The sequence below is a fragment of the Botrytis cinerea genome, chromosome 17 (assembly GCF_000143535.2).
Source record: "Botrytis cinerea B05.10 chromosome 17, complete sequence".
In the NCBI taxonomy this organism is placed as follows: domain Eukaryota; kingdom Fungi; phylum Ascomycota; class Leotiomycetes; order Helotiales; family Sclerotiniaceae; genus Botrytis; species Botrytis cinerea.
Genome location: NC_037326.1, coordinates 176,908 through 190,433, shown reverse-complemented (window position 1 = coordinate 190,433; position 13,526 = coordinate 176,908). Strand labels below are relative to the sequence as shown.

At 37.8% G+C, this 13,526-nt stretch overlaps 2 protein-coding genes across 2 annotated transcripts; one reads left to right on the top strand and one right to left on the bottom strand.

Annotated features, from left to right (window-relative positions):
- The first annotated feature begins 2,092 nt into the window (after positions 1 to 2,092).
- BCIN_17g00180 (hypothetical protein) lies at positions 2,093 to 3,195 on the top strand. Its single transcript, XM_024698264.1, has 2 exons — positions 2,093 to 2,225; positions 2,331 to 3,195. The coding sequence occupies exons 1-2, from the start codon at positions 2,202 to 2,204 to the stop codon at positions 3,132 to 3,134; spliced, it is 828 nt and encodes a 275-aa protein (XP_024554081.1). The 5' UTR covers positions 2,093 to 2,201; the 3' UTR covers positions 3,135 to 3,195.
- Positions 3,196 to 9,077: 5,882 nt separating this feature from the next.
- BCIN_17g00170 (hypothetical protein) lies at positions 9,078 to 10,681 on the bottom strand. The gene is made up of 3 exons (XM_024698263.1): positions 9,922 to 10,681; positions 9,421 to 9,875; positions 9,078 to 9,371 (listed from the first exon to the last, which is right to left on the bottom strand). The coding sequence occupies exons 1-3, from the start codon at positions 10,349 to 10,351 to the stop codon at positions 9,255 to 9,257; spliced, it is 1,002 nt and encodes a 333-aa protein (XP_024554080.1). The 5' UTR covers positions 10,352 to 10,681; the 3' UTR covers positions 9,078 to 9,254.
- Between the last annotated feature and the right edge of the window lie 2,845 nt (positions 10,682 to 13,526).

The following is a 13,526-nucleotide window of genomic DNA, read 5'->3' as shown; positions in this document are numbered from 1 at the left end:
TTTAGAAATAATGATTTTTGGTGTGAAAAGGTGTTTTGGCTGATAGTAATTGGCACGTGCTGTATATTGTCATACTTTTAGAACCCTAGAAGACGATATGCTTTTCGCTGGCAACAAGGTCGTGCCAAATTTTGCCGACCGGATCATGCGAAAAATCGAGATCCTCTTCGTGGTTATGCTCGCGGATAATTTGATGTACTATTTACAGGTCTTGCATCTGAGCTGTGGTCTCTATTCCTGTGATGACAGAATCCGCGATTGATAAAGTAGCCGCTTTGTTAGTTTAAGAAAATATTCAATATTTTTATAATGTGTTGAAAAAAGTATTTTTAAAATATTAATTAAAGAAATAATTTCTTTATAAACAATAAGAAAATTTCATTCTAAAAGGATTTAATGAAATTTTTGAATTTTAGTTTAAAACAATTAGTAGTTTATTTTTATTAAATTCGATTAATAAATTGAATTCAATATGAATATATATATTAGAGTTGTATAGTATTTGTATTTTTATAATATATTCTATATGATATAATATAGTAGTAAAGCTTTTGATTGAAGAATAAATTGGAAGTGATATGAGTGATTTATTTCTTACTTCTTTTTTCCTTTAAGCTTTCAGCTAATATCTTTCATTCATTTTATAGCTTTTATACTTGCTTTCTTTTTCCTTTTAATGCTTGTATTTGCTCTTCCTTTTCTCCTAGTTTTTATATTTGCTTTTTCTATAATTCTAATATTCATCGAATTCTGAAATCTCTAAAACCCTTCGGAGCCCTCATTTTCTTTTTTTCTTTTAAAAATCAATACTAAATAAATCTCATTTAGAATAACGAATATTTGTTAATAACAAAGAGAATATATTATAAATATAATATATATATTAAAATTTATATGGGGATTTATGTTGAATTTCTTTTCGTTGAAAATATTGACTTTGCCATTATAGGATATATTTGAGTTTCGATCGGGGTGTAATCTAAATGCCATTCTGAGATAAGCAGAACGTATTTCGGCATCACTACTGTCCAAGCTGATGTTCAAAAGTTGAAAAGCTTCCGTAACACTGGGCGTGAGGCTTTTAAGAGAGGTAGCGCCGATTTTTCGAGATCTTGTTACGTCCATAATCCAAGAGATTGATATGTAAATAAAATGTAAGAATAAATAGCTGGTAGGACAAATTGCTGTCAAGATGAATACTGGAATCGAGGATTGAATTTGCGCGATGTATATACAAGTGGGATATCAGAACAAATGATCGAAGGGAAGTTATTGCAGATGTAAAAGATTTAAGTGAGCTTGAATTTTGAAGGAAACTTCTTTGGCATGCTTTTGTTTGATGAAAGATTTTCCAATCGCAATATTGATGCTTATCAGATATAAGATCGAGGATAAAGATATGTGGCTTGTCGGTGGTCAAAGAAAAGCTGTTCTCTCACATCGCACATGTTATTAATAGTATAAGAATCTAAGTTTCTTTCAGTCTCTTTTGAAATGTTTCTTTTAAGATTATCAGGTCCGATGTTTTGTCTCAATTTAGGCCGTAATACTTTTACAGTTATCAATTGTTTTGAAATGTGGGAAGGTCAATTGTGTACTTTGAAACAGCAATAAACGAAATGTTTTCAGTGGCACAAAGTAGTGGAACTTGGGAATCAATCAGGTTCGAACCTCGGGTCTCAAAGTTTTTAAATCGGGACGGGCCTGACAAATTGTTTCAAAAATTCAAATACCGTCTTTGTTGATCTATACGAATGTTGTAGCCCTAGGGCGTGAAAGGTGAGAGGTTTAAAAAGTTCCCCTATCTTCACGCCACCTAATAAGATTTGAGAATCAATTGATTCGAAAATGCCTAGCAATCTCGTTCAAACTTCTCCTATTCTCAAATCAGCCCCATATCACCTACGAATCACTATAATGACGGAGAAGCTTATATATACCAAGAATTCTCACAATTTCCATAGTCATTCCATTCATAACTCGTTTCAAACTTGCTGGCAAGTATCTTTCGTATCCAATTTCTTCGCTCTCCAACCAAATCTTCTTTACACACACACTGTTTCCACACTTTCTGATAAAGCCTCGACTTCAGCTCCGAATACCAAACCACCAACAGCGGCTTTTATTAGCCTTCAGTCCGCTTTTTGATTCTTAGTTCCCAATCACATTCTCCCAAACCGATCGTACGCGAATCAGTCATCATGAATGTCCTTGACATGAACCAGGTTCGATTATCGGATCTCGATTACTTCCGAACTACCGTCGTTGAATATCATCATTAGGGGATGAAGAATTTTTTTGTTGTCACATGCCCCAAGCATAACTGTCAGGATATCAAAAGCACTCATATTGAAAACTGGGCCAAGTATTTAGCCACTCACTCTGGTGCCAAATCGAACAAGCGTCAAAAAGATTTATCCAGTGAAGAAATATGCCTAATGTTCTGTGGTTGTCGAATATTTGGCCAAGAAAAAGATATTAGGAATTGGATTGTGACTCAGCAAGTCGAGCAGAAACATGTCTTTCGCTGTGCGATCATTGACGAAGAGGATCTCTGTGAATCTGGAGGAGGAAAACAACACCATGCCACCCATCATACCAGAAACCAATACAAGAATCTTTCATCTACCACTTCTGAATCTCCTTCAGAAGACCAGACTGAAGGGTATGTAAAAAAGATGCTCGCGGTTGCCTTCGGAGTTTTGGTGCTTGGAGCAGCTGGATACTACGCAGGCTATACTCAAGAAGACATTTATTCGGCTGCATCCACCTCATACAGCCTTATCATCGGCTCTGGCTCCATTTTCATGAAGGACCTGGTATCTAGTATTTGGTCCAGGATGTTTCGTGAAGCCAACTCGAACTCGTCAGATCCAGACCTAGCAGCTTCTAACATTGCCAGTATTCCTATCCCAAATACCAACGTAATCAACACAACCGCCAAATTAGTCGATGACTACCAGCCCAATAGAACAGTATCTTTGGCGGACCATTTAGCCAGCACTATTACCATTGTAAGTAGTCCTCTAGCCACCATAGGTGGAAACGCTACTACGACTAGTATTGCTCCTCTTAGTTCAACTCCAGAGCAAGTTGCCATCTTCATGAATCAAGCATTCAATACGAGAGAATAAAAGTGTCTCCCCTTTGTTGTATGGCTATTTGTAAGCGCTGGACGAGTATTAATTGTGTGGAAGGGTTGGGGGTAGGGAGGGAGGGGGAAGAATAGTTATGTTTGCTTACTGGGTCGGGATTGTTTTCATGTTGTAACTTTAGATATTTCTTTTGGATCTTCTTTTTTTTTTGAATTTTCTTCTGCTATTTTTCTTCATTTCTTTCTGCATAGTACTGTTGGTCTGTACAAGTGGGGGTGACTGAGATGGGAGGGTGAGACGTTAATATAATAAACTGATAGACTTTTTTCCTCCAGATGACTTCTTGGTTTAATGTGATTTTCACCGTTACTTTACTTCATGCATGAGTCTAGTATGGTCTTCTCCTTGAAATGGCCAACCGTACATAGCCTCGTTGCCACTTAATCGCTCCCCTCCATCCTTTCACCACTATTAAGTTCTACTCCTTAACCGTCGTCTCTAGATATTCTTTTGTCAATAAAGCCATTCTCCTTCTAATCCATCTCTAAACCAACTGTGAACTTCAGTATTGCGAGCCAACCCTCCACCGCATCAATGTAGATAGAATTTCTTGGTCATCGATCTTTAAATGCCATTTTAGGATCTGCAATCCTCATTCCTACCTCGCTTCCCTTGATTCTCACATGCCATCTTTCTTATCATAGAAAGATGGATTTGACTTGAGAACCATAGGTTTAGTTGAATGAAAATTATCATCCGACTCAATCGAAAATCTGATGGAAGATAAGAAGGAATCAGTTCACATTATTTATTACTCGAGGCTTTCTCTCTATTCACTATAAATGGGATTTACAGTAATGAGAAGACTGATTGATCCAGAAACACAATCGAATACGAATCTAGAGCAGCGAACAGAATTGATGCCACGATTGATCCTTTATAATTTCCTTTGAACAGCAAATTTTGCCTTCAAATTCCCAGATGTCCTTCTCCTGTATTTATTTTATCATGAAAAGTGGTCGTTAACATAATATCTAGTCATATAATTGAGGTAGAAACTAGAAAATTTATTGCAGTATGTGTTTGCTAGGCCAATAGATACTTTACGATTCTACTAATATTTATTACAAAGACTTTTGTTTTATCTTAATGTTCGATTCTGGAGATATTCGCATTCGATAGTTTTATATAATTTTATCTCTTACATTTGATTCCCATATATGTTAACTTCAACTCGCCACTATAGCTCAATTATCCTGACCAGCACATGAAAGGAAGATCAACCGAGGTTTTCACCTACAGTATATAGTGAAATACATTGATAAGCTATTTATTCTACTTATTTTTGTTTTGAGTTGATATTTGTGAAAAAGAAAGATCCCACACTAGTATATATCTTAACTTCTCCCTGTAATGACAAAGTTAATATTTTCAACAAAAAGAAATTCAATATAAATCCTTATATAAACTTTAATATATATATTATATATTCTTTTTATTAATAATCAAATAGCTTTTTCATTATTGATGAATATTCACTATTTTAAATAGGACTTATTTAATATTGATTTCTAATAGAAAAAAGAAAATGAGGGCTCTAAAGAGCCTAAGAGATTTCAGAATTCAATAAATATTAGAGTTGTAAAAAAGATGAATAAAAAGGAAGTGAGTATAAGAATTAAAAGGAGAAAAAGAGTAAGTATAAGAGTTAGGAAAAGGAGGGAAGTGAGTGTAGGAGTTATAAAATAGATGAAAGATATTAGTTGAAAGTTTAAAAAGGAGTGAGAAGTAAATTACTTATATTATTTTCAATTTGTTTTTTAATTAAGAGCTTTATTATTATATTATACTATATAGAATGTATTATAAAGATATAAATATTATATAGTTTTAATTTATGTATTTATATCGAATTCAATTACTAATTGAATTCAATAGAAATAAAGTGATTATTATTTTAAATCATAATTTAAGAATTTTATTAAGTTCTTTTAAAGTAAACTTTTTTAATTATTTATAAAGAAATTATTCTTTTAATTAATATTTTAAAAACGCTTTTTTCAATATATCATAAAAATATTGAATATTTTCTTGGGTTAACAAAGTGGCCATTTTGTTAATCGCGGATTCTGCTACCATAGGGTCTGGAATGGCCATCAATCTCTACTCTCAATTTTAGATCATTATTTCCCTCCAACTTCAATGAATTAGAGTCAACATTCATAAATGCTCTATCTTGACTACGAATTCCCTCCTTGACTCCCATATTCCGCTTGAAATACAAATTAACTGAATAGAGTAAATAATCTTTATGTACCGTGAATCTTTCAAGACCAGCGAGCGCTTGATTGTTCGGTCATTTGCCACATACACAGCCACAACCTCGCTTAGCAATCACAACAAAGGGGTTTGTTCTTGATAACAAACATTGCGGAGGATCGGTGTTCGCGGTGTTTCTGCGATAGCGCACGGATCCCACAAGCACGTGACCGGCTCCAATAGCTGGTCTTTTTCGTAGAAGTCAGAAGCTTTGCCAGTTTGATTGGCTTAAAAATTCACAGATAAAGTATTAAGCCAATCATTAATGATATTAAATACTACATTATTTAAACAACTAATATAGTTTAACAGTAAGCGGATTATATTAGTAAATAAATCACCTCATTTTATATATAAAATTCGTTTATACATAATCATACACTTTCTTTATTTAATAATATAATTTAAAGAAATCTAAAAATATTGAAATTTAATTATATAAATATTATAGAAATCTAATTATTTATTAAAAAATCAAATCATTATAATAATTATAATAAAAATAACTTTTTTATAATAGAAATCATAACAATTTCTATTTTTTTAAAAATATAATAGAAATATTTATAAAAAAACTAGATTTATAAAAAGCTAATTTCTTATTATCATTGAAAATTCTTTTCTTTTTTCAAAATAATGATTAGTTATTAAAATAAGAATATTGAAAAAGGTCTAATTTTGATATATTTTCAAATGACCCATTCACTAATATAACCCACTCACTAATAAACCACGTTATCAGAAGACTCAGTTACTTTTTGATACAACACACGATACATAACGAGCATGGAATACACCACATTTGCCTCCTCTCTATATTATGACTTTTCTACTTTTTCTACCAGCTTTACAAGTATCGTTGCTGCTACATCTCTTGCTTTTGTCTTGTGAATGAGCTCTCAACTGTGTGTAAGAGTCAGCTTCCTTCATCCAGGTAATTTATAATTTATCGCAAGGGAGAGGAAATCCAATGAGTGCATGCATCGAGAATTAATTCATTCCAATTGAACCTTACTTCATACGAGGTCCGCTTTTCTTAATGAGAGATCTATGTTCATCTGTTTCATTCATTCCTAGCGATTGCGATGTCATGCCATTTAAATCAACCTGCGAGTTCTGTAAATCTGCCAGTTCCGTCAACGCATCCCCCTCACGGAGCTTCTATGAACTCCGCCCACAAGTACCAGCGATCACCATAAAATTCTTGGTCCTATCGGCTACAAGTACGAATGATGGTAGTGGCGATGTTTAACTGCTAGTCCCATCAACTACAAATTACTCTACTCTCTCTGCGAGACGAATATGTGGAAACTCATTGCTCGTATCCTCTTCTCAAAACTTCTTGGGGATACAAGGACGACTACAAATCTTATCTGTGAGTCCTGTTGACTAAAAGTTCTCTCTATTACAGTTCTCCGTACATATAATGGGGGAGGCGGGGAGGGAGATGGATGTATGACATCTCGAGCGCAGCGAGCTAAGGGGGTTTGGGGACTTGCCCCTATCTTTGATGATCTCAGTTGCTCGAGAATAAAAAGGGGACACAGCTATACGGAAAGTTTTATTGGCGTTGCGGCGGTTACATTTTATTCTCTCGACTGCATTTCGTTCATCAGAGACGGTGGGCACGGAGGCAATGTCTTTTGAGCGAAGCGAAAAAGAAGAGCATTTTGAATCGAAAGATGTTGCTCCACTGGGCCCACTGCCGTGGAGGCCTTTTTGCTCCGCTCTATTTTGAGTCCGGAAGCAGGAGAAAAAATAACTCAGCGACTACACTACATTCTATTCCCTCAATTACATTTGGCTCCCGGAAATAATCATTTGCGCCTCATCTGGTTTTTTCTCTTCTCCATCTCATTTCTCTTCACCATTATCGCAATTCTCGCTTCAGGCGAAGAATGTACGCATGCTTCCCAATCTCTGTAGGAACCCATGAGCTAGCCATGCATGCTGATCTGCTGCTGCAAGCCGGAATTTTCGCTCAAAACACGAGGAAGAAGCCAAAACCCTTGGTTGGGTATTGATAGTTTGGATGTATGCGGTGGTTTGGTTTGTGGTTTGTAGTGTGGGGGTGGAGGCTGGAGGGTTGGATCACCAGATGGTTGTTTAATGGGATGGATTGTGCAGGAGTTGGTTGGGAAAGAGTGGACAACAACACAATAACCCCCGGCGTCTACATACACATACACACACTTTACTTTTTGGGACACTGTATGGAAAGAGAAGACCGGGTAGGCTGGACTTGGATGGGGACACGAGATCCAGTTCGAGGCGTGGATCACGTGATGAATAAGGATATGGGGAATTAGTAAGGGAGGAGGAGGGAATTGGATGATGAGGGTGGATAGAATAGAATTAGATAGCAATTGAGTTTCATTGAATTGTGATGAGATATATTGAGATGTGATGTATTCTTATGTTGTGCTGTTCTGTTCTGTGCTATACTATGTTGTGATGTGGTGCTATCTGTGATGCGTTGTATCATACTATCTGTTTTCTTGGAGTGTTGTACTAATCACACTTTATGATGGTGGATAGAAGATGAAAAATGGAAGTTTCTATTTCTATTTTTATTTTAGATATTTTAAATGTGGATTGAGATCGCGGAGAGGGGAGGGTGGAGGGTGGATGCCATCGATGGATAGACGGAAAATATATGGAAAATGGATATCCGGATACTGGAGTTACCAAAACTGATGGATTAAGATGAGATAGAGGCAATTTTTGGATGGTTATGGAAACCATGGGAGTTTTAGAATTTGAAAGGAGAAATTATATGTATTTAGGTATGTATGATGCCCAAACTGATATCCGCCTCTGGTGTGATCAGCGAATGGTCAGCGAATGGCATTTTTCTTCTTCCGAGGGGATTTAGATCATACTTTGTGATGATATCCAGTGCCTAAAGTTTGTGTAGTAGATCGTTGGGATGGTGCGTGCGGAAAGCGGTGACGGGAGGTGGCGGGAGTGGAATTAGAATATTGACCGTGCATTCCAAATTTCTTGAAGTGTTCATGTCAGTCGGATAGACGTTGGCATTATCGAGTCAAGATCATGAGAAAAGGCATGGGAGATAGGTGCGACGGCTGTTGGAAACGGATCGATCAGCATGTCTGCCAGCAGGTGTTAAATCGCTACCAAGAGAAGGAGCACCAGATGAGGTGTATCCCTGCTCCCGGGACCTATTAAGTTTGGGATGTACTTGTGGAATCCTCATCAGCATGCACACCCTGCCAGGCCAGCTCTGTCAAAATCGGGTATATATAACCGATATGGTTCAGCCAAATTCAGATTCTAATTCTAATTCAGAAAAATGTCCAAGTTATGTTTGTCTCAGGCATCAATACCTCTGTCTTCAAATGCACCCCCAAATGCACCTTTCGAACTTCAATCAATTGATTCCACCACTATTATAGGGCTTAACCTAAATTTGAATACTGATTCGAAAGCTCTGAATTGACTTAATCTAACTCTCGCTTTTCTAATCATTTCATTAATTGATTTAAGGTTGTGTACTGAATTGAAGAACGATATTAATCATTCTAATCAATTCAGCACATTACTTATGACCAATCAAAAAGGGTTTTATGTGTGTGCATTTGACAAAAATGGCCTGGCGTGCCTGGTGTAGCCTTATTATAGAGATATTTAATTCCGTAACACTGTGGTTCAATTTACTTTCATTAGCTTCTACGAATCCATAACCAAAAGAATGAATCTCAAAATAAACAAATTATATCATCTTCAATAGTCAATTCCTTACTTCAATTTCTTGTTTATCCAAAGAAATTCATCATTAACGTTATAACCAATACCCCGCACAATCTTTGATGCAATTCCTCACACCACAAAGGCCACCATTCTATCCACCTCGGTTGGTTGGAACTGCGACATATTACCGAGCATAGGCATGTATCGGTCATCATCGAAGTAGCATATATCGTCGAAGGTCAAACGCTGTGGAGAAAGTCAGGCTGTACCTGTCGAGAACTGAGATTTGACTTACTTTGTCCGAATACCACGTGCCTGCCGTCTCGTCCCGTGCTACAACAAGTAGAGCCCCTTCAATCCTAGGAAATGTTCCAAATCTGGTAAACAAAAGCTTTCTCGGAACATTATAGCAGTAACGGAAACGATGGCTGGGGTCGCCGCGTTTGAAATACTGTCCCTCCTCACGCCAGATTTTCAAATCATTCTTGGCGGCTGTTCGCCACGAGGAAATGTCGACTAGGTAAGCGCCTGCGGGTAATCGATTAATCGTGTTTTCAGGGCCGAGAAACAAACCGTTGGGTTGCACTAAGATTCCTGAAATTTCATTAACCCCTGAAAAGAATGGACAAGCGAACATAACATCCCGACAGAAGGAGGGCTCCTTCATGTCATTGATTGTGCGGGGATCAGCATTGCACGGCGCTCTGTAATGCTGAGTATCGCACCAAATGTATTGCAGATCATTGACATCTGGAGGAATTAGATTAATATTTTAATAGGGTGGTGACAATCCAACCTTGAAGTCCTTGGTCCATTGGGCTGTGTGGTTGGTCATTTGGTGTACCAGCTTCATAAGATAGGCTGTGTGATCGGACGTTTAGTGTACCAGCCTCATGATATGGGTTGTATGGCTGGAAGTTTGGTGTACCAGCTTCATAAGATGGGCTGTGTGATTGGACATTCGGTGTACCAGCTTCATAAGATGGGCTACGAATAGCTCGTTTAATACCAGCTTCACAAAGTGGGAGATGGGGTTGGCTGCCTGGTTTACAACCAGTTTCATAAGATGGGCTATGGGGTTGGTCGTCTGGTGTACAAGCCTCAAAATACGGGGCACGAGGTTGGACTTTCGTGCTGCTAGGTGGGCTATCGATTCGTACGCGCTTTTGGGGCCGTGAAAACTGCCAGTGCTCTCCTGGAAGTCCATCCGGGAAATGGTCACTCATCTTTGCTGATGTAAAAAGCAAACACAGGATGTGAAGATGACGAGGTTGCTATGTCTAAACACAAACTTTTAACGTTGAGGAGATAAAGATACAAAAGAGAAAGAAGTATTGTTTTGTGCCTACTGTACATATATATGGCCAATTACTTGGCTCAAGGGTTGCAAAAATCTATGTACTGGATTTGAAACTCTTGTTTCTTTGAAGGAGACATGCAGTGCCAACTTGTCATGATCAAAACCCTTGAACCATGTGAATGATGTTTATATATTTTACACACTATTGGTAAGTTATAATCTCAAACACTTTGATGCCATGTGCAATATTGAAAACAATTAATAGGAAATGCATGTAAATGAAGCGCGAAAAATGTAAACTTTGATAACAGTATGAGAGGTTTGATTGATGTAGAAAGATTCAAGGTTTCCTTTTCCGCGCAACTCATGTTTTCATGATTATAATCCCATAAGAATTGGGCTTTTGGCATGTAGAAGTTCTAGACTTAGTGTGTAGAGAGACACCTTTGGGTATCACTCCGCGATCTGATTGGCTCTGATCCACAAAAGCGCTTCCGAGACAGACGATGCAAGCACCAACACTCATAAACCTCAACCCGTTCATTTCATACACCAATCAGATCTCGGAGTGACATTTGCATCTATCAGCTTCAGCATTCATTCAGGACAAAAAGAATCGCGACATTTCGAGAAACTTCTACCGCAGAGCGACGACGACACAGATGCATCGCTTTTGCATGCGAGAGCAAGCCATCGTATAACAATTCTAGTAGAGTGGAGATTATGCATTCCTGGTTGAATATATCATGCTGGGATTATCTGAAAGGTTGATTTGGGTTGTATGGTATTCGCGTCCGAGCGAGAGGATCATGATGTGATGGTGGCTGGAATAATAGGGATGAAGGGGTCTTAACTTGCATGTGGTGGAAAGGTTTTTGGCTTGAGGTAGGCTCTTATGGCGGCCTTATATACCAGGACACAACATCGTCGTAGCAATCAGTTACATACATACACATATCCTTCATACATCCATAATCACGATACTCAATCCAACAATTGCTTCAATTCACTAAGCTCAACTCTATTCTATAAACATTATCTTCATCTTTGTTCATTGAGCTCCCAAATCCATTCATCCCTAGTCTGCCAGCACCACTGGCCGTCGGAGTCCAGCAAAACGACATCTATCCATCCATCCACCCATCCACAACATCAATGGTGGCTCTTGCTCACTCTTTAATTCTTTTCAGACGCGTCTGCATTTGAAGGGTATTGAAGAAGAAAGCCGAATGTTTTGTGGATTGTTCTCCCTCCTTATTTCTGTCACCTCGCGCCAGACTATGTACTAGCATCCACTCATCACAAGTACCCATTTAATACAATCTTCTTAATCTTAACTTCATGCAAATAACTTTCATGCAGACCTATACCCAGACCATCTTTTCTACGAGAACGACTTTCTTTCCACTGCAAGATGGGTAGGGGGGGGAGGTGGGGACGGGGGTTAAAACTTGTCTCCCTTCTCTTCGAGTGGGTGGGTGCGGGAAATGAGAATTCTTTTGTGAGAAGAAGATAGCTATATCGGCGCATGCGGCTGTACGAGTCGTATTATTACAACTCCACCTCACACTGTCCTAATTCATTGCACCAAGAATACACCACCACCACTATATCCAACCCACACGCGATGGACAAACATTCCTCCCTACCAACACTTGCTTGCTTTCTCAAATACCGCAACGCACAATACATGGATGGAGATTTGGTGTTTTAAAACCAAGGAAATTGCACGTCCACAAATTTCTAGGATCCTCGTACACAAGAAAGCCATGCGTGATGTGCGTGCAAGTTTGGTTTGAATGGAGTAGTTTGCCATCATCCATAGTTTTTGGGAGATAAAGACATCGAAGAAACAGCAAAAGGAGCAGAATGCTGTCTTTGCCGTAGTTGTTATCATGATTGATTCTCGGATGTAAAGACATCCGGGAAACGCTATGAGATGACATAGGAGTGGAATGCTACTTTGATTCTCCTAAAGCGTGGGGAATGGTTTGTCCCGGGCAGTAAGATTGAAGAGATTCATCAGTTTGCGCTTCAGAGCAAGATAAAGTAGGTAGGTAGAAGCTTCATCGATTCAAATGAGTTTCAAGAGACGTAAGTCTTTCGATGTATATAGATATTTAACAATTTTGTTACTTGATCCATTTACTCTTCCGCCCTCCGCATTCTTCTTCTACTTTCTTTTTCCTACTTTCTCATGTCCTCATTTTCCTGTTCTTGTATCTGAAGCAATAATTCTACATACTTGAAAACTTTTATCCCTTCATCCTGTTCACTCCCATACTTCTTCATTTCTCTCCTTATTTTTTTTCTTTTTCTCTCTTTTTCTTACACTCTATTATTCTTCATTTCATTATCACTGCCCCCAAAAATATCACGATATCCATTCATCAAAATGGCACCTCGCCCCACCCAAATTATGGGCCACAATCTCAATACCTTTCCATCCAGCGACCGTTTTCACTGGGACAAAGAACAAACCGGCATCTTTACATCATTCATCAAGGCTCGTCGAGTTGGTTTGAAAAAAAATTCTGATATATCTTTGATATTGTAACTGAAGAAGATATAAGAAGTAAGAGTTCGAATATTAATAACATAATGGAAATAGAAGATGGTATAGAGAGATCAGATAATTCATTATCAACTGAAAATTGGAAACGAAATGAAATGGGAGAAAGAGAGAGAAGAGGAATAAGGAAGTAGAAAGAGAGAGAGAGAGAGAGAGAGAGAGAGAGAGATGAAGTAATGGATAGTAATAGAGATGGGTATAATAAAACTCCTATTCAAACTCGATCTTCATATTTCAATCAATATGTTTTGAGTTATATACTAGATCAATTTGATAGAGTTAATGAAATAGTCGATAAGAGGGTTAATGAGACAGGGGTCTCCAATATCATGGAAACTAGACTTTCATATATACTAGGTCAGTGATTTAAAAGTGTATTGACGTAGTTATGAGATCACTACCTGCTACAAGATTCGCCACTTCACTGGTTGCAACTGACAATCCTCATGTGAGCAATCATAGTTTTCGTAATACCATCATCAATATCCGAGAGTACCTTACTAACAACAGACTCATAGACATTGGCATC

Bases quoted from the DNA above. Each gene is read 5' to 3' on its own strand.
- BCIN_17g00180 (XM_024698264.1), top strand. From the start codon at position 2,202: ATGAATGTCCTTGACATGAACCAG. The intron at 2,226-2,330 runs GTTCGATTATCG...CATAACTGTCAG, and splicing joins ATGTCCTTGACATGAACCAG to GATATCAAAAGCACTCATAT.
- BCIN_17g00170 (XM_024698263.1), bottom strand. From the start codon at position 10,351: ATGAGTGACCATTTCCCGGATGGACTTCCAGGAGAGCACTGGCAGTTT. The intron at 9,876-9,921 runs GTTGGATTGTCA...TAATTCCTCCAG, and splicing joins AATGGACCAAGGACTTCAAG to ATGTCAATGATCTGCAATAC. The intron at 9,372-9,420 runs GTAAGTCAAATC...CTTTCTCCACAG, and splicing joins GCACGTGGTATTCGGACAAA to CGTTTGACCTTCGACGATAT.